Source organism: Ascidia mentula, chromosome 6, assembly GCF_947561715.1.
Source record: "Ascidia mentula chromosome 6, kaAscMent1.1, whole genome shotgun sequence".
NCBI lineage: Eukaryota > Metazoa > Chordata > Ascidiacea > Phlebobranchia > Ascidiidae > Ascidia > Ascidia mentula.
Genome location: NC_138571.1, coordinates 4,226,691 through 4,251,506, shown reverse-complemented (window position 1 = coordinate 4,251,506; position 24,816 = coordinate 4,226,691). Strand labels below are relative to the sequence as shown.

The 24,816-nt window shown below is 37.9% G+C and overlaps 5 protein-coding genes across 9 annotated transcripts; 4 read left to right on the top strand and 1 right to left on the bottom strand.

The window, feature by feature from the left end:
• The first annotated feature begins 47 nt into the window (after nucleotides 1-47).
• Nucleotides 48-12,320, top strand: LOC145905761 (uncharacterized). Of its 4 annotated transcripts, XM_082993047.1 has the most exons (5): nucleotides 48-963; nucleotides 1,302-2,717; nucleotides 2,999-4,581; nucleotides 5,015-6,047; nucleotides 12,186-12,320. In XM_082993047.1, exons 3-4 carry the CDS (start codon nucleotides 4,329-4,331, stop codon nucleotides 5,314-5,316), a joined length of 555 nt encoding a protein of 184 aa, XP_082849173.1. In that variant the 5' UTR covers nucleotides 48-963; nucleotides 1,302-2,717; nucleotides 2,999-4,328; the 3' UTR covers nucleotides 5,317-6,047; nucleotides 12,186-12,320. The 4 variants fall into 4 exon arrangements, with proteins under 4 accessions (XP_082849173.1, XP_082849169.1, XP_082849170.1 ...); XM_082993044.1 differs by lacking the exons at nucleotides 48-963; nucleotides 1,302-2,717; nucleotides 2,999-4,581; nucleotides 12,186-12,320 and adding exons at nucleotides 6,795-8,425; nucleotides 8,753-9,673 and having other exon boundaries at nucleotides 5,326-6,047; XM_082993045.1 differs by lacking the exons at nucleotides 48-963; nucleotides 1,302-2,717; nucleotides 2,999-4,581; nucleotides 12,186-12,320 and adding exons at nucleotides 6,754-8,425; nucleotides 8,753-9,673 and having other exon boundaries at nucleotides 5,326-6,047.
• On the top strand, nucleotides 11,423-12,469 carry LOC145906929 (uncharacterized). Its single transcript, XM_082994387.1, has 2 exons — nucleotides 11,423-11,675; nucleotides 12,186-12,469. The coding sequence occupies exons 1-2, from the start codon at nucleotides 11,423-11,425 to the stop codon at nucleotides 12,467-12,469; spliced, it is 537 nt and encodes a 178-aa protein (XP_082850513.1).
• Nucleotides 12,470-12,474: 5 nt separating this feature from the next.
• Nucleotides 12,475-15,030, top strand: LOC145905764 (uncharacterized). The gene is made up of 2 exons (XM_082993051.1): nucleotides 12,475-13,465; nucleotides 14,460-15,030. Exons 1-2 carry the CDS (start codon nucleotides 13,219-13,221, stop codon nucleotides 14,726-14,728), a joined length of 516 nt encoding a protein of 171 aa, XP_082849177.1. The 5' UTR covers nucleotides 12,475-13,218; the 3' UTR covers nucleotides 14,729-15,030.
• A 1,213-nt stretch (nucleotides 15,031-16,243) lies between these two features.
• On the top strand, nucleotides 16,244-17,953 carry LOC145905763 (uncharacterized). Of its 2 annotated transcripts, XM_082993050.1 has the most exons (3): nucleotides 16,244-16,314; nucleotides 16,409-16,619; nucleotides 17,273-17,953. In XM_082993050.1, the coding sequence occupies exons 1-3, from the start codon at nucleotides 16,297-16,299 to the stop codon at nucleotides 17,545-17,547; spliced, it is 504 nt and encodes a 167-aa protein (XP_082849176.1). In that variant the 5' UTR covers nucleotides 16,244-16,296; the 3' UTR covers nucleotides 17,548-17,953. The 2 variants fall into 2 exon arrangements, with proteins under 2 accessions (XP_082849176.1, XP_082849175.1); XM_082993049.1 differs by lacking the exon at nucleotides 16,244-16,314 and having other exon boundaries at nucleotides 16,319-16,619.
• A 3,246-nt stretch (nucleotides 17,954-21,199) lies between these two features.
• Nucleotides 21,200-22,546, bottom strand: LOC145905766 (uncharacterized). Its single transcript, XM_082993053.1, has 2 exons — nucleotides 21,976-22,546; nucleotides 21,200-21,699 (listed from the first exon to the last, which is right to left on the bottom strand). Exons 1-2 carry the CDS (start codon nucleotides 22,184-22,186, stop codon nucleotides 21,584-21,586), a joined length of 327 nt encoding a protein of 108 aa, XP_082849179.1. The 5' UTR covers nucleotides 22,187-22,546; the 3' UTR covers nucleotides 21,200-21,583.
• Between the last annotated feature and the right edge of the window lie 2,270 nt (nucleotides 22,547-24,816).

The window sequence follows — 24,816 nt, the reverse complement described above, 5'->3', positions numbered from 1 at the left end:
AAGTCAAGTTGTGAAAATTAAATATCGATAGTTTAATACATGACACGCAGTTTGAATATCATTAATCCACCAACACACTCGCAACTGACGAAGAACATGTCATTGTTAAATCCATAGATAATGTTGTATTACCCCAACGGGATACGAACCCAGGTTATCCTGCTCAGCAAGAACGCAAGCATATCGGCATGATGTCTTAATTCTGCATCTCAATCATTTTCTTTTGTATTCAAAAGTCTAAACTTTTTGAATATTTAACATATTGTGTTTTTTTTACATTCAGTTGACCTCAATTGATGATAAAAATATTAAGAATTCACTTTCTTACTTTATTTTACAGTCTAGCTAGGTACACGTAAGTATATAATTAGTGTAGTTTATAACAGCACTTAATTCTCTTTGCAGCGTTTGCAACTTGTTTTGAAGAAGCAATACTAGCAACTAAACTTCCTTTTTCTTAATGTGTCCTAGTCTGTTGTGTTGTTTTCATCCACAGGGTGTTTTGTATCGACTTTGCAGCAATTTTTTTTTTATTGTATTCTCACAACTATGTTTACCGAACCAGCCGTTAAATAATTATTAAATTTTTAAAATTTTGCCAAAACATTGTTCTGCAAGGTAATATTTTATTTCCTCTTTCAGGAAAGTTGTTGAAAAAAATTAAAAAAGCAAACATGAAAATGAAGTGCGCAGTTGTCCTTTTTCTTTTTCTTGGATGTGGAATTTTGTTGGAAGCGGAAGCTAACCATCACAGAGGAGGACATGGCAGGGGAGGAAATCCCAGAGCAGGGCGAAGCAGGGCAGGACATCGTCGAGTTGGTGGGAAAAAGATGAATATTCTAAGGGAGATAAGAGTATCGGTGGCGAGGTGCAATGTTAAGTGTGCCCTCGGTTGCAGAGATACTGGAATCTTTGCTTGCTTTCGCAATTGCATGAACAGTACGAAGTGCGTGGACATCGCAAGTAAGATTTTGTGATGTGTGCATAAAAACTTTGGTAGTGGTTTGCGTACATTTCTCCCGCAACGATGCATCTTTCTCATTTGTCACTTTTAAATCCACGAAGGAATTTAAAAATAAAACGCCGTAGACAAAAAAGAAAACGATATAATTCGTAAACGTTAGTGTCGGATGTAACGCCCGCGATGGTATTTTGGTAAGGGCGGATTTTGTCCTTCAGTGCAGATATTTTCTAAATCAAGGATCCGTATGGCGACTTTATGTTAGTTTAATCACCGAACTTACATTTACAAAGAGTTTGCATGAAACCAACAAACAACTGACTAATTACAATTTTTGCAGCACGTGATACATGTGCCGGTGCCAAGATCAGTTGTCTTGGTGGTTGCCATGACAACGAGGAAGTCACCGAAGCCTGCAGTCTCTGCTTTGCCAAGTGCGATAGTCCGATAAAAACGTGCAGACTTAAAAACTGTGCTGACATTTGCCCCTCGGACACCTCGGTTCGTAATCTACGCCTGATTCCAGAGTGCAAAACATGCATGGAGACCAATTGCGAGGGATTCGCGAAGGGAAATCACCATGGAGCTGGAACCGGAGGTGGAGCTGGAGGCGATGCTGAAACACCAGATGTTTAAATAAACGTTTTGGTCGGGAGACAGGATTCACTATAATCTAACAAGTAGTGTTAAAATAACAGTTACCAATGATTAATTAAATGTTTACATGCCACCAAACTTTTCTTGTTAATGTTTCTTGTTTTACTTTGCGAGCTTTGCCAAGTTTTACGTTTTTGCCAAAAGTATTTTGCCCGAACAGATCAACAAGTTTGGTGTTTTACCGTATTAACCAATATATACCATCTTTATATGCCTAATACACCATTAACCATTTATTTCGTGTCATTATAACCAATAGACAATTGTCTGTTACCAATACTTTGCCATTTCTTTTGGACGTATTAATGTAATCCGGTCATTTTTTCCGACAATACCTCATTGAACGTCCATTGGTTTGTTTTGCATTTTTAGGAAATTATGAACAAATTTCAAAGCTGCAGACAGGGTGTGTACACGCACTGTTTCGACCTGTAAGGTCTCATCAGTGCAGCTGTTGAGTGGCACTGTGCTAGCTTTCACACTAGCAGGCACACTAGTTTCCACTTTGTGGTACCTTTCGGTCAACGTCGATCTGCAGGGTACCCTATACTAGGTACCGAACAACAGAGACGACGAGCCACTGTGGAGCCACTGTGGATGAACAAATTTATTGTCATCAAACATATATTTCAACTAAATGTTTTTTACAACACATTTTGATTTTGTTAACAAAACTTCACTTTTCAACTGTAAAGAGAAGTTTAATTTGATCTAAACAAAACAGCTATACGATCTGTAGAATTTGTTTGAAGTGCTCATAATCTTTTCTAAGAGTTTTTGGTAAAGGTGATTAAAAAACAATATTAAAAATAAATATTCATTCTTTCAGGTAATTGTTTTTCAAAAAACGTTAAAATTAAGTTGAGATCGTAAAGTTTTACCTTGTGCTGAATTTTGGAATTTTCGTGGGAAGAAAGCTGATGATAACAGAGGAGGACATACCTGTGGAGTGCGTCATGGAGTTCTCGGTTTAGGGGAAATATGAAGAAGAAAAAAAATCAGTGATGAAAAAATGCTGTGTGCGATGACGTTTGCACCTTCGCACCTCTGGATACTTGTTTCAACACTCGCTGCAATTCCCAATGCGCTGTGGGCACACGTAAGATATTGTTGATTGTTTTTTCTATGTGATTTTTGGGCTTCCTTATTTCTGTTCTGACAATATTAATTTTCGTGTTGCAGGGGTAAAAACGCTCTCCCTCTTCCCCCTTTTCCCCCTCAGGACGCCCATGGCAACTATAATCTTTCTTAAAATGTGTTGTAACAAACACATCAGAATAATTACAATTAAAAGAAACCTAATTTAGCAGGAAACGTTAACACTTATCGGTAGAAAGATAAAGATTCTGCAGTGATCCTTCTTTTACTAATTGGTTGCAGCGTTTGTCTGGTTGCAGAAGGAAAGAAAAAACAAGAGCAGATAATTAAGTACATGACAACCACCTTCCAAAACTGTGTGACCTCTTGTGCGACACCTTGTGGCCAGAACTTTACAGGCTGCATTGGACGATGCAACGCACAGTGCCCAAGTGGTAACATACAATACAGAATGTCAAAGCTAATATGCTGTTTCACGGCATATTAAGCAGAGGTTTTAAAAACAACTGTCAAATAACTAAGACTGACTGTGAGTGCAGCATATTAATAAACAGCATCTTAGCTTTACCTTCTTATTCAAAGTAGTACTTTTCGAGTATTTTGAACCCAAGTAAATGCAAGAAAAGAATGTTTTTATTGGCATTTTTTCTTGTGTTTCAGGGGGAATGTTGTGTTTCATCACCAAATTTGCTTGCGGCCAGGGTTGTCATACCAACGCACCACAAGAATGCACAACATGTTTGGACGGTTGTCCAAATCACCTGACTGACTGCAGAAAGAAAAGGTGTTCGTCAGTATGCCCCCTTGACCAACCGATCGTCGCCCAGCTTGGAGTGAAACGGTGCAGAAAATACCTTAAAAAACGATGCATTAAAAGGCTACTGAACAACAGCTAAAGCCACCAACATTGAAAGGTGTAAATGTCGAAGATCATTGAACTTTTAGCGTGGTTTACAATAGGACGTAGAAGTAACAGGAACACAAATCTTAAAGCGAACCCCTGCTTCGTCCCAATTCAACGGGTTCTGCCTTTTTTTTATCTCTGGTCGCATTCTATCACCATGTCACGCCATCATCGTACATAGCTACAGTTTGTTTTCTATTCAAAAGTTGGTGTTTTCTCGCCTGATAGTGGCATGCATGGACCCACTTTAGAGACTTCAGACGAGTTTAAAATTCTAAAGCTATTTAGACCACGTGAATAAAACTAATTGCCTTTGAAGTTTCTTCGCGCGTTTGTTGCAACCTGACCACAAAGACCGCATTTTATTCAAAGTTTCGTAGTTTTGTAGCAGATAGAGAGCATAAAAAAAATTAGCCATAGTTTGCATTTTGTGTGCATTTTTTTACTCACAAAATTTCATTTCTGCAAAGAAATAATATTACTGCCTCCACTTTGCTGATCTAAAGTGTCTATTAAACTCTTTTTAAACATTTACTGCAATGGAATATATGTGACTGTCTTGTTGTATTGTTTTGATAATCTTTAATATGTTTTGTGTACTAATGCCTTCTACTAATCAGTTCTGTTGAATCCATATCAAACAAAGTAATCTTTTTCCATTCTTCCAGAAAAGTTGTTGATAAAATTTAAAAACAACCATCTGTGAAAATGAAGTTCGCAATTGTTCTCCTTCTGATAATTGGATGCGGATTCCTCATGGAGACGAAAGCTGGTCACCACAGAGGAGGACATCACAGAGGTGGACGTCGCCCAGGCCGTTGGAAGAAAGTAAGCATTTTGGTGAAGATGAAATTGGCGATGGTGAGGTGCGGTGCTTCGTGCTCCACCCAATGCCGTCCGACCGGAATCTTCACTTGCTTCCAGAATTGTGCCAGTGGTCCGAAGTGCCCGAATGACGAAAGTAAGAATTTGTGACGTATGCGTAATATATGTTTGGGTTGTTTACAGAAGGTTTGCGAAAATTTCGTTTTTATTTGTCCTCACAACACCCTTAAAACAAACAACTAAAATATCTGCCAAATTCGTAAACTGACTTTTTGAGAGTGAATTCAAGTTCAGACATTTTATATCTTGGATGAAATGATGTTATTCATTAACATTTTGCGTTTTACGAAAATTCGCCAGAAAATGTTTTACCTGCAAAGTGTGGACATCACTTTTTGATAGAAATTTATGAATACTACTGCACCAAAAACACTTTCTATCAGTTATTTCTCTTTTCCTTTGCTTGTATAACGTTGCACATGCTTGTTGGCACTGATCTGTCGCCAAAATTTGTACTCTTTGTACAAAAACACGAATCAAATAATTTATTGCAACTTAATTTTGTGCAGATCGCAAAACTTGTCTTCGTAACAAGGTCGATTGTATCGGAGGTTGTCATGACGGCGAGGACGTCTCTGAAGCCTGCAGCCTTTGTCTTGCCAACTGCGATGGTCATATAAAAAATTGCAGAGAAGGAAATTGCGCGACTGATTGTCCGGCCAACACCTCGATTCGCCGTCTTCGCCAGATTCCAGCTTGCGAGCAATGCATGCAGACCAACTGCGTTAACAAACCAAAGGGTCATCGCCTTGGGGGTGGAGATGGAACCGGAGGTGGAACTGGAGACGATGCAGAAACACCTGGTGTTTAAATAAATGGCTTTGTGTGGGCGACAGGATTAACTTTAAACTAAAACGTTGAGTTAAAAGTAGATGCGACCGATTATTGTTCATTTAAAAGCTTTTGATTTTCAAATGTTGCCAAACATGTGAAGAAGTATTTTTCAATATGTTTTGTGACCTTTGCTAACTTCTTTTTGTGATTGTGCCGCCAGGCTCGCGCGCACAAAATAACAAGTTTGTTGCTATACTCTATAACCCATGTGAACCATCTTCATCTGCCTAATACTCCATTATATTGTGTGTAAATATACTAACACAATATGTCATTTCTTCAAAGAAATAATACTATTGCCTCCACTTTGCTTATACAGAATGTCATTGAAACTCTTTTAAATATTTCCTGCAATGGAATATATGTGACTGTCTTGCTGTATTTTTCTGAAAAGCTGTCATATGTTTTGTCCACTGATGCCTCTTTAAAATTTAAAATTTGAAAACAACATATGTGAAAATGAAATTCGCAGTTGTTCGTCCTGTGATAATTGGATGTGAATTCATCATGGAAACAGAAGCTGGTCACCACAGAGGAGGACATCACAGAGGTGGACGTCGCCCAGGCCGTGGGAAAAAAGGAAGCATTTTCATGAAGATGAAATTGGCGATGGTGAAGTGCGGTGCTGCTCCACCCAATGCCGCCCGACCGGAATCTTCACTTGCTTCCAGAATTGTTCCAGTGGTCCGAAGTGCCCGAATGGCGAAAGTAAGAATTTGTGACGATTGTGTAATATATGTTTCGGTTGTTCATTGACGGTTTGCGAAAATTTCGTTTTGATTTGTCATCACGTGTAACCGCAGGGAATTTCAAAATAAAATTAAACAACCTTAAAAAATATTCCTAGATCTCCAAAAGGAGTAAAAGACGATCAGCTCCAGTAAGCCCGGTCCACACTCATGCTCTGCGCCGGCGGATTCTTTGTTTGTTTCATTAAACGCCGGCGTGCGGACGTACGCTCGGGACATTGAAACAAACAAAGAATCAGCCGGGGTAAAGTGTGAGTGTGGACCCGGCCTAAGATCTTTATTAAAGGAATATTAATTTCGCCTATTGGCATCTTCAGTTTCTGTCTGATTCAAATAGAATCATATAAAAAAGAAATGGTTCTATTTGAATAAGACAGAAACTGAAGATGGCAAGAGGCGAAAATAATATTTCTGTGAATAAATGAAGATCATGTACTGGCACCGATCGTCTTTTACTCCTTTTGGAGTTCTAGGAATATAATATTGATTTGTAAAGAAAGATCCGTCGTTCACCGACTTGCAAAGACTGATTCCTGTAGTGAAATTTTTCTCTGTCACCCTTAAACAAACAAGAAAATATCTTTAAAATTCGTAAAGTGACTTTTTGATTTGAGTGAATTCAAGTTTAGACATTTTGTATCTTTGATGAAATGATGTTTTATTAGTTTCACATGGCGTTTTCTTCGTAACAAGATGGATTGTATAGGAGGTTGCCATGACGTCGATGCCGTTACCGAAGCCTGCAGTCTTTGCCTTGCCAACTGCGATAGCTATATGAAAAGATGCAGAGAAGAAAATTGCGTGACTGAATGTCCTGCCAACACCTCGATCCGCGGTCTTCGCCAGAATCCGGCTTGTATGGAATGCATGCAGACCAACTGCGCTAGGAAAGCAAAGGGTCATCGCCGCGGGGGTGGAGATGGAACCGGGGCTGGAACCAGAGGCGATGCAGAAACACCTGATGTTTAAATAAATGGTTTTGTGCGGGCGGCAGGATTCACTTTAAACTAAAAAGTTAAGCCGATTATTGTTCATTTAAAAGCTTACGATTTTGAAATGTTGCCAAACGTATGAAGCAATGTGCTTCATAATGTTTTGTGAGCTTTGCTAACTTCTTTTTATGATTTTGCTGCCAGCTTTTCGTTCGCACAAAATAATAAGTTTGTTGCTATACTCTATAACCCATGTAAACCATCGTTATCTGCCTAATACTCCACTATATTGTGTGTAAATATAACAATAAACAATCGCATTTTACCAATACTTTGTCATTTCATTTGAACATATTGACGTCATTGGGTTTTTGATTGAAAAAACAACTTATTAAACAATCATTGGTTTATTTCCAACTACTACCAAATTGTTTCAAACAAAGTTAGAGAGTATAATAAAATAGCGATAGTAAAGAAGACATGACACGCAGTTTGAACATCATTAATCAACAAATACATTCGCAACTAACGAAGAGCATGTCATTGTTCATTCCATAGATAATGTTGTATTACCCCAACGGGATAGGAACCCAGGTTATCCTGCTCAGCAAGAACGCAAGCATATCGGCATGATGTCTTAATTCTGCATCTCAATCATTTTCTTTTGTATTCAAACATCTAAACTTTTTGAATATTTAATATATTGTGTTTTTTTTTACATTCAGTTAACCTCAATTGTTGATAAAAATATTAAGAATTCACTTTCTTATTTTATTTTACAGTCTAGCTAGGTACACGTAAGTACATAATTAGTGTAGTTTATAACAGCACTTAATTCTCTTTGCAGCGTTTGCAACTTGTTTTGAAGAAGCAATACTAGCAACTAAACTTCCTTTTTCTTAATGTGTCCTAGTCTGTTGTGTTGCTTTCATCCACAGGGTGTTTTGTAATGATTTTGCAGCAATTTTTTTCTTATTGTTTTCTCACAACTATGTTTACAGAACGAGCCGTTAAATAATTATTAAATTTTTAATATTTTGCCAAAACATTGTTCTGCAAGGTAATATTTTGTTTCCTCTTTCAGGAAAGTTGTTGATAAAAATTAAAAAAGCAAACATGAAAATGAAGTGCGCAGTTGTCCTTTTTCTGATTCTTGGATGTGGAATTTTGTTGGAAGCGGAAGCTAACCATCACAGAGGAGGACATGGCAGGGGAGGAAATCCCAGAGCAGGACGAAGCAGGGCAGGACATCGTCGAGTTGGTGGGAAAAAGATGAATATTCTAAGGGAGATAAGAGTATCGGTGGCGAGGTGCAATGTTAAGTGTGCCCTCGGTTGCAGAGATACTGGAATCTTTGCTTGCTTTCGCAATTGCATGAACAGTACGAAGTGCGTGGACATCGCAAGTAAGATTTTGTGATGTGTGCAAAAAAAACGGTAGTGGTTTGCGTACATTTATCCCGCAACGATGCATCTTTCTCATTTGTCACTTTTAAATCCACGAGGGAAATTATGAATGAAACGCCGTTGAAAAAAAGAAAATTCGTAAACGTTAGTGTCGGATATAACGCACGCGATGTTATTTTGGTAGGGGCGGGTTTTGTCCTTCAGTGCAGATATTTTCTAAATCAAGGATCTGTATGGCCACTCTATGTTAGTTTAATCACAGAACTTACATTTACAAAGAGTTTGCATGAAACCAACAAACAACTGAATAATTACAATTTTTGCAGCACGTGATACATGTGCCGGTGCCAAGGTCAGTTGTCTTGGGGGTTGCCATGACAACGAGGAAGTCACCGAAGCCTGCAGTCTCTGCTTTGCCAAGTGCGATAGTCCGATAAAAACCTGCAGACTTGAGAACTGTGCTGACGTTTGCCCCTCGAACACCTCGATTCGTAATCTACGCCTGATTCCAGAGTGCAAAACATGCATGGAGACCAATTGCAGGGGCTTCGCGAAGGGAAATCACCATGGAGCTGGAACCGGAGGCGATGCTGAAACACCAGATGTTTAAAGAAACGTTTTGGTCGGGAGACAGGATTCACTATAATCTAACAAGTAGCGTTAAAATAACAGTTACCAATGATTAATTAAATGTTTACGTGCCACCAAACTTTTCTTGTTAATGTTTCTTGTTTTATTTTGCGAGCTTTGACAAGTTTTAAGTTTTTGCCACAAGTTTCTTGCCCGAACAGAACAACAAGTTTGGTGTTTTACCGGATTAACCAATATATACCATCCTTATATGCCTAATGCACCATTAACCATTTATTTCGTGTCATTATAACCAATAAACAATTGTATGTTGCCAATAATTTGTTATTTCTGGTGGACATATTAATGTAATCAGGTAATTTTTTCTGACAATACTTCATTGAGCGTCCATTGGTTTATTTTCCATATTTTAAAGATTATAAACAAATTTATTGTCATCAAACATATATTCCAACTAAATGTGTTTTACAATTCATTTTAATTTTGTTAGCAAAAGTTTTTTTTTCAACTGTAAAGAGAAGTTTAATTTGATCTAAACAAAACCGCCATACGATCTGTAGAATTTGTTTAAAGTGCTAATATTCTTTTCCAAAACAAAAAACATGTTAAAAATAAATATTCATCATTCTTTTGGGGTATTTTTTTGTCCATAAAAGTTACAAATGAACTCAAGATCGTAAAGTTTTACCTTTGCTGATTTTTGGAATTTTCGTGGGAAGAAAGCTGATGATAACAGAGGAGGACATACCTATGGAGTGCGTCATGGATTTCTCGGTTTAGGGGAAATATGAAGAAGAAAAAAAATCAGTGATGAAAAAATGCTGTGTGCGATGACGTTTGCACCTTCGCACCTCTGGATACTTGTTTCAACACTGGCTGCAATTCCCAATGCGCTGTGGGCACACGTAAGATATTGTTGATTGTTTTTTCTATGTGATTTTTGGGCTTCCTTATTTCAGTTCTGACAATATTAGTTTTCGTGTTGCAGGGGTAAAAACGCTCCCCCTCTTCCCCCTCTTCCCCCTCTTCCCCCTCTTCCCCCTCTTCCCCCTCTTCCCCCTTTTCCCCCTTTTCCCCCTCAGGACACCCATGGCAACTCTAATCTTCTTAAAATGTGTTGTTACAAACACAGCAGAATAATTATTCTTAAATGAAACCTAATTTAGCATGAAACGTTAACACTTATCGGCAGAAAGATGAAGATTCTGCAGTGATCCTTCTATTACTAATTGGTTGCAGCGTTTGTCTGGTTGCAGAAGGAAAGAAAAAACAAGAGCAGATAATTAAGTACATGACAACCACCTTCCAAAACTGTGTGACCTCTTGTGCGACATCTTGCGGCCAGAACTTCAAAGACTGAATTGGACGATGCAACGCACAGTGTCCAAGTGGTGACATTCAATACAGAATGTCTAAGTTGCTGTTCTGGATATATTAAGCAGGGATTTCAAGAACAACTGTATTCGTCATCAGTGCTACTATCAAATAACTGAGACTGACTGTGAGTGCAGCATATTAATAAACAGCATCTTAGCTTTACCTTCTTATTCAAAGTAGTACTTTTCGAGTATTTTAAACCCAAGTAAATATCAGATATTTTTGGCATTTTTTCTTGTGTTTCAGTGGAAAAGGTTGTCACACCTACGCATCATAAGAATGCTCAACATCCAATGACATCTGACTAATTGCAGAAAGAAAAGATGTTCGTCTTTATGTTCCCTTGGCCTTAAAATAACAATGCTTTAAACGTCTCTTGAACAACAGCTAAGGCCACCAACATTGAAATCTTTAAATGTCAAAGATCATGGAACTGATGGCATTGGTTGAAATGGTACAGAGAAATAACGAGAAAAGGCGAAACCCTGCTTCACACCAACTGAACGTGTTCTGCATTTCATTGCTCTAGTCGCATTCTATCACCATGTTACGTCACCATTATTGTACATAACTGCAGTTTGTTTTCTATTCAAATGTCGTTGTTTTTCCGCCTTATAGTGGTAAGCATGAACCCACTACGTAGACATCAGAAGAATTCTAAAGCTATTTGGACCAAATGACTGAAATATAACTAATTGCTCATGACGTTTCTTGGCGTGTTTGTTGCAGCTTGCCTATATTTACCACATTTTGTTCAAAGTTTCATAGTTTTGTTGTAGATAAAGTTCGTAGAAACTAAATTATTTAAACTTTTTAAAACATTTACTGCAATGAAATATATGTGACTATTTTGCCGTATTTGTTTGAAAATCTTTGACAAGTTTTGTGTACTGTCGTAATTTTATTCTATCGTTTTAATTTTTTCTCTTCTTATAATTTGTTATTTCAAATCCATTTCTAGCAAAGTAATCTTTTTCCATTCTTCCAGGAAAGTTGTCGACAAAATTTAAAAACAACCATCTGTGGAAATGAAGTTCGCAATTGTTCTTCTTCTGATAATTGGATGCGAATTCCTCATGGAGACGAAAGCTGGTCATCACAGTGGAGGACATAACATGGGTGGGAATAGCGGAGGTCATGGGAAAAAAGGAAGCATTTTGATGAAGATGAAATTGGCGATGGCGAAGTGCGGAGTTTCGTGCTCCACCCAATGCCAACCGACCGGGATCTTCACTTGCTTCCAGAATTGTGCCAGTGGTCCGAAGTGCCTGAATGACGAAAGTAAGAATTTGTGACGTATGCGTAATATATGTTTGGGTTGTTTATCGACGGTTTGTGAAAATTTCGTTTTGATTTGTTCTTACGAAAAACCACAGGGAATTTCAAAATAAAACACCCACAAAAAACAATAATTTTTAATCCAAATTTGTAAACTGACTTTTTGATGAGAATTATTTCAAGTTCAGACATTTTGTACATCATGGATGAAATGATGTTTTTAAAGTTTCAAATATTTCGTTTTACGAAAATGCATCACAAAATGTTTTACCCACGAAGTGTGGACATCACTTTAAATCATGCGGACCGGCATAACTTTTCTTCATTTACGATTTTTGAATTAGCTTCGACTACAAACAGGTCATTTCCAATTTCCTTTTTTGGAATATCTTTATATTTCCTGGTTGTTATCAAACAGGGGTGTATTTGTGGTAAATCGTTCGCCAAAGTTGATTTAAAGACTTTGTACAAATGCACGAATCAAAAAATTTATTGCAACTTAATTTTGTGCAGATCGCAAAACTTGTCTTCGTAACAAGATCGATTGTATCGGAGGTTGCCATGACGGCGACGATGTCACCGACGCCTGCAGCCTTTGCCTTGCCAACTGCGATAGCTATTTCAAAACGTGTAAAGAAACAAATTGCGCGACTGAATGTCCCGCCGACTCCTCGATCCGCCGTCTTCGCCAAATTCCAGCTTGCTTGCAATGCTTGCAGACCAATTGCGCTGGGAAAGCTAAGGGGAATGACCATGGGACTGGAGATGGAACCGGGGCTGCAACCGGAGGAGTTTAAATACACGATTTGTGCGGACGGCAGGATTACAAACTGTTTAGATCATATTCCTCCTTATGTTTTGTAAACTTTGTTGCCTGTATTTGATGTTGTTGTCGTCAGGATCACTCCCACACAAAACAACAAGTTAAATGATAATTAATCAATATAAACAACCATCATATGACTATTAGTCAATCAACTATTTAGCTTGGTGTTTATATTCCAATAAACAATCTCATGTCACCAATAATTAGTCATTTCATGTGGACATATTAATGTTATCAGGATTTTTCTTAACATTCACTTCATTGGACGATCAGTGGCGTATTTTCCGGGTATACTGTTTGGTGCCAGGTTGTTTAAAGCGACGACAAACAACAACATGAAACAACAACCACCTTACAAAATTGCGTGTTAACTTCCTCCATGCATCAGACAATGCAACGCACATCTGTGTCCATGTGGTAACCCACGCTAAAATCTACCATTGTGTATTAATATTTACCTTAACGGGATTCGCACGATTGTCCTGATTCATCATCTTAATCACGTATTCTGCTTGATATGCGGGTTGAGCGCCTACAACATTATATATTTCAATTGTACTACGATACTACAACCTTGAATTGTTTTCCTCATTAATTCCCGCCTGTCTTTAAAACTCCTTTTTTTGCAAAAACCTTCATCGACAAAGTAATTTTAACCAACTTTCTGTTTACTCTTTCAGGAAAATTGTTGATAAAATTTTAAAACAACTATCTGTGAAAATGAAGTTCGGGGTTGTTCTTCTTCTGATAATTGGATGCGGATTCCTCATGGAGACGGAAGCTGGTCATCACAGTGGAGGACATCACAGAGGTGGAAATCGTCGTGGGGGAATAAAGATAATTTTGGGGAAGATAAAATCGACACTGGCGATGTGCGGCAACCAGTGCTCTCTCAGCTGCAACGAAACCACTCTCTATCCTTGCTTCCGGAATTGTGCAAATACTCCGAAGTGCATTGGGGGCGAAAGTAAGATTTTGCGGTGTATTGATAACAACTTGTTAATTGATGAATACTGCCCTTCTGGCAAACTTTATTTCATTTACGTTTGTCAACGTTTCGGCTTTTAATGCAACAGCCTTCATCAGGATGAAGAATGTAAGTTTAACAAAGTGGACACATTTGAGGCACATGAACCAAAACGCTACAAAAGAAAGAAAGAAGAAGTAAAAAACGATAAGGAAGGGCGAACATACCTGCACTGTATACTATCATTAACTACACGGGTTACCAAAGTTTTAGGAGTGCGCGATGTTTAACGGCATAATTTTCTAGCACGTGTCGGTACACCAGTGGAAACAGAGTTTGCTTTTTGTCAATGAGTGATGACGCAAGCGTATTAATGTTCACTGACTCTAACAACATCTTATACGCACTCCAAAAACCATGATAACCCGTGTGGTTAATGATAAGTATACAGTGCAGGTGTGTTCGCCCCTTTCTTATCGTTTTTCGCTTCTTCTTCTTTTGTAGCGTCTTTTTCTTTATTTTTGTGCCTCAACTGTGCCCACTTTGCTTAACTTACATTTGTTACCTCTTGATGAAGGCTGTTGCATAATAGCCGAAACGTTGAGAAGCGTCGATAAAATAAATTCGCCAGAAGGGCAGTATTCAGCAGTAAACATGCCTGGCAGCATCATTAACAATTTATTTCGTTAATTGCTCTAAATTCGTATTTAAATTCAGAAATGTAGTGAATCATTTTTAATACCGTGTTGAACGAAAAGCGTGTCACCAAATATATCACTAATACTGTTGTAAATCATTTGTAGTGCTTCCGCCAGACATCATGTTGTTGACAGGTATTTAAATATTGATTAAAATAAAATCTGCGTAACTTTAAAAGAATGAAGTCCGTCGTTTTTATAACAGATACGCGGCGAATTCTCCACGCATTTTAAATTTAAAGAACTTGCAAAAAGAAAACACAAACAGCTAATTTATTGCAACGCCATTTTTGTAGATTTTGAAACTTGCCTTCGTGCTAAGATCAGTTGTATCGGAGAATGTCATGATGATGTGGGAGTCACAGAAGAATGCAGCCTCTGTGTTGCCGAGTGCGATGGTTACATAAAAACGTGCAGAAAAGGAAAATGCGCGACTGAGTGTCCCTCCAACACCTCGATCCGCGGTCTCCGCCAGATACCGGCTTGTATGGAATGCATGCAGACCAACTGCGCTGGGAAAGCTAAGGGGAATCGCCGTGCAGCTCCAGACACACCCGCTGTTTAAATAATTGGTTTAGGTTCAGTCGACATGATTCACTTTAAAACGAAACATAAAGTTTAAGATAGATTTTCATTAAATGGTTTTGATTTTCAAATATTGCCAAATAAAAAAGACTATATTTCTCATCAGTTTTGTGAGCTTTGTCAACAATATTTTTCGTGTTTGTTTCAATCATGTCTGCGCAACAAACAGGTTGATGCCATACCCCTATAACCAATATATACCATCGTTACTGCATTATAACATCGTATAACACTCCGTTAAATTGTGTGTATATATAACAATAAACAATCACTTCTCCCCAATACTCTGATATTTCTTATAGAAATGTTTGTGTTGTCTGGTCTTTTTTTTTGCAAGTTCATCCTAACAAGTGACAATACTTTAACTTTCAAATCACGGAAAACAGTAAATGATGTTAGGGCCCGAATGTTCAGTGGCTAAAAGTTGAAAGTCGCGTTTGTTGTGACTTTGAGCAGAAGTTTAAAACACCTTCCATCGTTTCACTATCAGATAATTGGTTCAGTCGATATAGGAATTATAAGTTGTGACCGTGCATTATTGTGGAACCTATTTCAATGGAAATATAATATTTGGGCAACAGCTTGAAATGGATAAAAGAAAACACGCTGCAGTTCTGTGCCAACGCTTCAAAACAGATTTTTTTTAAACCACGTGGTAATTTAAAACTCGCCAAGAATCCGAAATAACGAAGCATTTAGTGCTATGTGGAATTTGTAGCTATCATCTGAATGTAATACTTCCTACTTGTGAATAAGTTTTTCTGGTAAGTTGCTTTGAAAACTCAACCTGGGTATGATGGATTTCCTCCTCGGGCTAATATTTTTCCAAATGCTTCAATTTCGCCAGTTTGCTCGGATTCACGTGATGTTGCACTAAAATTTACTAACATTGCAGAAGGTACACAAACTTATCACGTTTCATTGACATATTTCATGAGAAATGATCCTTGTGATGAATTTGTTTATATATGATCAGCAATATATAATACTGCGATTTTTAACACATTTATGAGGTCACTAGCATGTTTCAAAATATAGTCGCGCAATTGGAGGCGTGGAAATGATAGTGTATTACCGCAATGACGTCGCTGGAGGTTGCCAGCCTCAGCAAAGCACCCATTCGCCATGTAATTGGTGCATAGTTGTGTTTGACAGTTCATTCCTTTTGATCTATGGTAGGTATTTAACTGCAAGGCAACTACACATTTGGTGATTTGAAAGATTTTTTAAAGCATATTTAATTCGTCCAACCTTTCTTGATTGTTTCGTTGCGCTATCATGAAAACTAAAGATTCCTTATTTAAAACACGCACTTAAGTTTGCGTGAACCCTTGTGTTCAACCCTTCCTTTACTTCAGAACTTCGGGAAAAAGTCAATACAAGTTCTCTTTCTTGCCAGAGAACTTGACTTTGATATTTCCGCTTCAGTTCTCCAATCCTTGCATAAATATCGCACCGCCGTCAAGTCTAGACATACTCATTTGTTGCCTGGTTTGTTGTTGCGGTAATCATGGCAAGTACCGAACCAGAAATGTTTCATGTCAACAAATGATTTTTATTCTCCAGGTAAGTAATTGATACAAGCTGAAATAAATCAGTTGTGACAATGAAGTTCGCAGTTGTTCTTCTTCTGATTCTTGCATGTGAAATTTTGTGGAAGGCGGATGCTGTTCATAACCATGAAGGAAATGGTGGAGGAACAAATCGCAGAGGAGGCCATCATCGACGTCCTGGGGTAATAAAGAATTTTATAAAGATGATGAACCGTGTGACTGAAAGATGCCGTAAAGTCTGCGCCGATAGCTGCGTTGGCACACCTCTGGATACTTGCTTTCAGTCTTGCTGGAATCCCGAGTGTGCTAAAGGCTTAAGTAAGACATTGATTGTTTTGACTGATACATCTTGATTGTTTATAATTTGTCGAAAGAGCGTGAACATTTTGTTGCGTAAATTTTAACAAAATTCTTTACATGTTGTCACTAATCATACAAAAAACAGAAAAATATAAGCCAGATAAAATATCAACGCTTAATTAATATCCACAAATATTTGGAGAGTTCCTGCCGCTTGTTTATAGTTTGAAGTATGCAACAGTTGCGCAAATGGAATTGTGAAAGCGAAATTATGCTCAAAGTTCTGCCATTTTGTAAAACTTGGAGTACTTTTAATAACAAAGTTATTTGTTACAAATATTTCAACGAATCATAATTTTGGAACGGTTGCTAATAATTTTAATCTGCATGGCGGAAATTTTGGTAGCCACAACTTGCACTCAAATAGTATTCTGGAACACGGCACGTCACAAGAAGCATTTTTTTTGCTTATATTTAGTCTGTGTTTTTTACATTATTGTCCCTTCATAATGCCTTTTACACAACAATTTGAATCGTATCGTTTTCTGATTCGCGGAAGGGATTTGCAACTTTAGGGTGGGTTGTCGTATATGTGGGTTTTGTCTTTAATGTTATCGTATTGGACTTCATTAGAATGAATAGCTGATTAAATGAAGTATTAATTCCCGCAGCCCTCAGGGAATGCATAAATTCCAAGCTAAAGTGCATCGGAGATTGTCCTGATGACGCAAGGGTCACCAGAGCCTGTGGAGTATGCGCTGCAAACTGTGATGGCGTCATAAAGTGGTGCAGACAAAGAAATTGTGGTGACGTATGCCCCGCGGAAGCCTCGGTTCGAGAACTTCGCGCTTTACCGGAATGCAAAGCATGTGTAAAGAGAAACTGCGTCGGGAAACAGTGCAACTACGGTGGAGTCTGTGGCAATTCACATTCACCGAATGTTTAAATTTGCGGGCGACAGGATTTGTTTCAATAAATTGTTATATGCAGTTTTTCGGACGTTAAATATAAATGCCATGAATATTTTTATTGAAAGATTTGATGTTAAATGTTGCCAAACTGTTAAATATCGTTTATATTTTACGGGCCTTGACAACAATACTTTTAGTCTGTATCGCAATTACGACGTTTTTTTCGCGTGTGTCAGTTTGTTACCACGTAATATAGATGACCTAAGAGCTTGGTTGACTTTATCCCGTGGTTGCGATAATTGTGTTTCGCCCGCCTTTCCTCATCGTTCTTCTTTTTTGATTTTTCGACTTTGGTTTCAGTTCGTGCGCCTCAACATTACCCACGTTGTATTATTCACATTTTTCTAAATCCTGATGAAGGCTAATACATCATGGGCCAAACCGTTGATGTAAAAAAAATTATTGCCAGATGAGGTGTATAGCAGCATTAAGATGACTATTTGTTGTGGTCTATGATGACTTTTTATAGTGAGACGAAACATTTCCCGCCTTAGCTTCCAGTTAAGCTTCTTAGGGTGGGAGATAGACTTCATACTCGACTAACCTTGATTCGTATTTTGACTTTAGTATAAACTCTTGCCAACTTCCTCAGTTTATCTTACTAAATTCGTGATTTCATGAAGAAAGATTGCAGTCAGAAAATCTTGTGAAGTTTTTATTGATGTTTCATCAAATTTTCTCACGTAGAAAGTATGGGCATAAGTTTTACAAATGTATGCGATTTTTGTACGAAAGAGATCAGTGGCCAACTTTTAAGAAATCCTCAGCAGAGCATTACTTGACATTTTTACAACCAGTAAATTATATCTTTTCAAAAAAATCCGACAGTATGAAGGTAAGAAAAAGTTATGTGACGTGGAATGTATGACGTTACATTGCAATGCCGTCACTGGCGATTTCAAGATCCGGAAAAAATATTGATCGTGATGCAATTGAAGCATGTCGAGTTTACGCGAAATTGTCAAAAACTGATTTCGGCTCCACACTGGGTGGCGCACTCTCTGTCAATACATCTGTTTTTGGAACCGCCGCTCTTCGCCATGCACAGACAGCATTGAATAGGAATACTTGCGTCTCTCTTTGATTGCAAGCACGGTGAAAGATCTGTGAAGTAATCAAGTAGTGGTTTAAGCTGCTTGTACATACAGTAAATTATTTCTGCAGTTTGCAGAAAAAAGTTATTAAAGTCAATTTTCTTTTATTGCAATCGATATTTCCGCTGTATTTAAAAAAAAATCAGGAATCAATTTGAAATATTGATCCGTCGTTAAGTCTAGACAATCAATGTTTTTTCCTCGCGATGTTTGCAATGTGGATTGCAAGTAACTGCCTGTAGCAAATATTGATCACGTGACGCCCTCAAAGGTATTTGATTGGTTACTACACACATCAGACTGGTATGAAAGTAACTTGGAAAAATGTTTATGCGTTTCTTTTGTAGACACTTCAATGTGTTGTTTTTGGGCTAAAATATGAAGTTATTTATCTCCTGTCCGTTAAAAATTGTCAAAATAGCAGTCAAAGTTTTGTGCTTGTATATTAAACGTCTGGAGCAAGTCTTTCAAAAAACGTAAAGTAAAAACTGTTTGATTGTTTTTAAATTGAATTTTAGTATACATATTATATATATTACATTACTTGGTTGAACTCGTAATGATTTCCAATTGCATCCGCTCTGTTGTGTATTCGTGCATGCATGCTTTTTTCTTGTCGTTACGCTTGGTTGCTTTCTCCACTATCAAACCACATGTCAAGAGTATTTGGTCACGCTTGGTATTCAAAAGCTCGGACATCGCTGGTTCGAACCCCAGTGTGGCCAATACACAAATGTAATGCCACCGAGTAGTCGCAGCGGTATGGATTGATTAGACATTTTCCGAATAATTTGCCAAAGAATATCTTTCACAAAAAGCTGACAATAGCTGAAATATCGTCTCGGTTTATAGATAATATTCTGCCCAAATTATTTTGTACCATCACAAATTAAGAAGTTTGCGATTCTGAAAATTATTTAGGTACATTTTACCTCAACTTTACGACATTTTACCTCAACTTTACGACATTTTGCCTCAACTTTACGACATTTTACCTCAACTTTACGACATTTTGCCTCAACTTTACGAGGTTTTACCTCAACTTTACGAGGTTTTACCTCAACTTTACGACATTTTGCCTCAACTTTACGACATTTTGCCTCAACTTTACGACATTTTACCTCAACTTTACGAGGTTTTAATGGATTTCCGCGAGAGGAAAAAAAAGCAGAAAAACCTTTTTGCACGCAAAGGAACACACACGAAAACAGCTATCGCAGTAACTAGCAAACGTCACTATAAACATCAGGTTTGCAGGCTTGACAGCCCAGGCATTGCCGCCTAGCTGGATCAGCCACTTTTTTCTGACAAGTCGGAGCAAGATTTGAAAAATCAAGCTCCCGGTGAGGTTGGAACTCACGACCCTGGGCTAACCAGGCCCAACGGCTGATCCAATAACAGAGAGCTGACGTTGTCCCAATGACCAGTGCTAGGAACAGGAGACGAGGACGCGTTCCAGCAGAAGGAAAGTATTTCAAAAACAAAACTTTTTCTAAAGTAAAACATTTTTATCATGTTGTTTTTAGATTAAACGGCTGATGTTGTGAAACAACCACTTGGGAGAAGCTACTGCTGGATGATTAGCTGCATGCGTACACAACAATAAGTGGTTGGATGCGGTGGGGTGCAGTTTCACACAAGCTGGAAAAGCACTTATGACATCAAAGTCTCAAGGACAAGTTTATATCTTTTGAAATACGTGTGTGTTCGCTGCGGAAATTGCCGCGGAATTTTGGAAAGTTTATGCGTACGATCAATCGTAATTTTGAAAAACAGTGGTTGTAGTCAAAAAAGGAATCAGAAACCAATGTACATGTTTCAATCACGACCGTTATTACAGATTGGCTCTGATAAAAAGAAATCGTCAAAACACGCAAGCAGAAACCAACGTTTCTGAATTAATTAAGTTTTTTGGCATATAGTAGAAATGCCGGGAATTTTTGTGTTTAAAGTGACAAGGTTGCTTTCAATAAATTGTGCCAAAGCGACTTATTGACAGCCTCATCTACATACAAATTTTGTACACTGAAAAAGTATTTTTTATATGTTTTTGAAGCCTAAAATATCTAACACCAGTATGGACACCATTTACTCATACACAGATACTGGAAATAATTCTAATTTCCGGAACAAGACCCAATACTGTTCACAGGGCGGACTCAGCAAATATTGGTCCCCGTTGATCAAACGAATGACACACAAATGCCTTTGTGACAAAACAGATGATTTTACACGCATCTGCTTTCATTACATAAGATATAACGGTGTAATTTTGGAATATATCAAAAACCTATACCTAAATAATAAAATTTAAATTTTGCAAATAATGTACCAGCTGTACATTCATTTTTTTAGATTACTGCTTTCAGAAATTACTTGTTACAAGTCGGTATTTTGATGTGGAGACATTCATTAATAAACCACAAACACTGACTACACGGGGGTGTTTTATAATAACAAACTACATAATACTGTCTTGTGCTGGAACTGGCGTTTGAACATTGTCCGAAAAAAATTTAATTGTGTGATTAAGAATGTATGATAAATTTTATTGAAGAAACCATTGTTGCCGTAGCATAGGAAACGAAACCGCACATCTACAGGATTTAAAGAAACAAGAAATCGGAAGATGACATTCTTTTATACACTGAAGTAATTACCAAATGTTCAATTGATAAATTTGCACGAACACAAATCCGTAAAGATGGCGGCTAACGTTGCGGTACGATATTCAAAACCTTTAGTTGTTATAAACTTTAATCATTTTCGCAAAACGTTTCAAATCAAACCAGTTTTGTGTCTAAAATTCGAAAATTTATACGTGTTTTAGTGATAATAAGTTATTTAAAAAAAAACTCAGAAAACGGGTAGCAAAGAGAAAATGTACAACGGCCTCAATGATCCCACATTTCCTCAATTACTCAGCATTTTCAGCTCGCTTTAAAGCTTTGCAAGCCTTCTTACACGTCTTGCAAACCGCTTTCTGGCACTTGTTTACTTTGCAGTTCTTCATACACAGCTTCAAGTTTGTAGCTGAGGAAACAAATTATGCTCATGAATTTAATTGTGGTGCGTATTAATGCGGCGTGTGTACTAACACGTTTACTAATTGTAATTTATTTCTAAAATTAATGATTTAACATCGGTAAATCAAAATAAAACATAGACAATTATGGTTTATGTTTTTTTTTCCTAAAATGAGAACAAACAACGTTAGAATGTGTAACTAATGAATGTGTAGGAACACGTGGTTGCAAATCAACCTAAATTATATCATCATTACATCAAGCAACCAATCAGTCAACTTACCCCCTGAGCAATCACTGGCACAAGTTGGTCTGCATGTCCGCAAGGTGGCGCACTCTGTCGCACATTGAGCGCCGCAACCATTTCCTTCTCCATCAGCTCTCGCTGCTTTTCTCGCCGCTTTTTTTGCTGCTTTGCGCGCAGCTTTATCGCCACATGTGACCGCCACCAGGAGGAGACAAAGAGCAAGAACTATGACAAGTTTGCCGGCCATTTTTATTTTCTTTGTGGCTATTTACGTTGACTCACGGTACAGTACGGGATGTTTGTTCTAGAGCAAGAAAAAATGTTTGTTTAGGCGGTTTTAACGCTTTGTGTCGTCACAGAGGACGTCGCGTGACTTGTAACGCGATCTGGCAGTTTGTGAACCGACTGCAGAGTCGACCAACACAAACAAAAGGCACTATTTTCTGACTGAGTAGAATGGCGTAAAATTTAATTAATTTTCCACGACAATTTTTGCGCAAAGGAAACTTTGCCCGAAATGTATTGGAGAGACACAATGGTAGAAAGTGCACCAAATTAAATCGAATGCTCTCGACTCAAACGGTACAAGAAATCATGCCATTATCTTGCACGAATTAACTTTAACCACAAGTAATCTGTCTGCGAACCAAAAGTTCAAAAATTAGACGGTATTCTAGAAAATAAAACTAAAGACAGAAACTTTGTGGCTGGCATTACTGTGTAGACGTTTCAAACACTTTCTGTTCAAGACTATCCCTCTCCACTTTAAGAACCATGAGAATGTTCAGTTTAAATGTAAAACGTCCATCAAATGCATTTACCATTCGTCCTGACTCAGATCACACCTTTGGTCGTTTTCTGAAACCAAAATCTCTACAGCAACTGATCCCTTGCTTTTTTAACCTCAAAATTTGCAACAAATTGTGGTCTTAATGATCACAAATTTTCTCATTATGCAGCATTTTCTGCTCGCTTTAAATGTTTGCTTGTCTGCCTCACCTTTGGTCGCTTTCTGAAACCATAAACTTTCTAGGCAGTGATCCCAGGAAACCGAATCTACTTCTGTGCCATATAATCCAACGTGCTTCTTATATTCTCACAGCTAGCTGCTATCAGGTATCAGCTCTCACCCACCAAGCTTATCTTGAACACATGGAACGTGATGAGAAAAAAGCTCCAAACGACATCGATAAACAATGAATCGCGCGATTGTTTGAGTTTGCGGGGTCAGCACAGAGAGAAAGTCTTTGTATTCCATTAGTCACGTCAGCAGACGCAAACATAGGTCTGTGTTTGTACATTAAGTTGTTGAATGAAACAAACTGACCCACTGACCATGTCAGCGCCAAACATGTTTTTCTCAGTATTCTTGCAGCCGCTGAACAAATACAAATATTGCCAACTCAGCTGTTGCTCACTGGTGACTCCTCAACCAATTAACAAATATTCTATTGTGAAGTTGAATCACATTTCATTTTGAAAACGCCAAAGAAGAAAAAACTAATCTTAAAACATTAAAACAAATTTTGTATTACAGTAAAACGACTGCTGGTTAAAACCGACCCAAGCGCTGGATGGCATTAGTAATGTTTTACCGCAAACAGAGCGTTAAAACCAGGTCAATTTTGCGCTAGAATCCCAATCCGATTTCCTAGAGAAATGTAGGTCAAAAGACATGTTGGACTGACTGGAGTTTGAGAACTAGAAACTCAACGGTCTCAAGTAAGCAATATAATACGCACATACATGGCATTTATTGCTGGTTTTACTTTCCTATGCGTAAAGGGAACACATTCTACTACCAAACATTCAGGTGTACATATTAGTACACAGTATTGGTATATATATTCAAAGTATTGGTCTAACACCGATTAAACTAACTCGCGTCGCCCAGTGAAACGTTAGGCGTTTAACGCGTGTGTTTCTAGACTCAGTATATTCTAAACCAATCAGGTAAACAATCTTTCATTAAAATGGCTGAAACGTACGGCAGCAGCTCCAAATTACACCACAAGTAGAATGGAATCGTGTGGAATCACCACAGAATGGGAGGATTCACCTTCACGTCCCCCACAAACAACCCAAGCAAATACAATTTATGTACAGTGGCACTGGTCAAAGGCGATCGCAAGGCATGTCAGGGCGGATCAGCAAGTTACAACAGTTTAGAGTCGAGGTTATTCCTTTAGATTCAGGGCGGTCGTTTGTAATTACTTTTGCATACGTTTGTGTTGTCCTTTTGTACATGGAAAACCAGTCACGAATATAAACAATGCTAACAATACCCTTTTCATATTAATATTAACGGTGTTCGCTACGCAGACGCAACACAGACATTCGTTAATTCCTAGGCAGTACAACAATTCCACACCAAACAAACAACTTGATTGTAGTGTTAAGTATGTAGCTGTCATTTCGAAGAGGTATTGTGACTGATTGCGCTTTGATCCCATGCGAATGTATTGCAATACAATGTGTCCATTTTCTCTTTTATCTTGAGCGCTTGTGTTAATCGGAATTGTTCAGTGCAATGTGGAAATTTTCCCCAATCGTCAAAAACATACTTTTTTGAGGTCATTGTTGTAATAAAACTCTACCATTATCGTGTCGAGTAAATTTGGCAAATAAGACAACTAACACTTGCTTGCAAAAGCGGGACAACATCATTTAAATCCTTAGTAAATCCAACGCAATGAGAACTTTTTATTCTATTTCAACTTTTTAATTATCGTAATTGTAAGCAACAGGAAAGAAGCGCGCATTTTCCTGAAATAATTCCCTACAAAAATACAACGCATACAGACGGCTTTCCTGCAGAACTCACAAGCAGCAACAAACTCAATGAAAACGCATCGAGTTTACAGGTTTTTTTGTAAT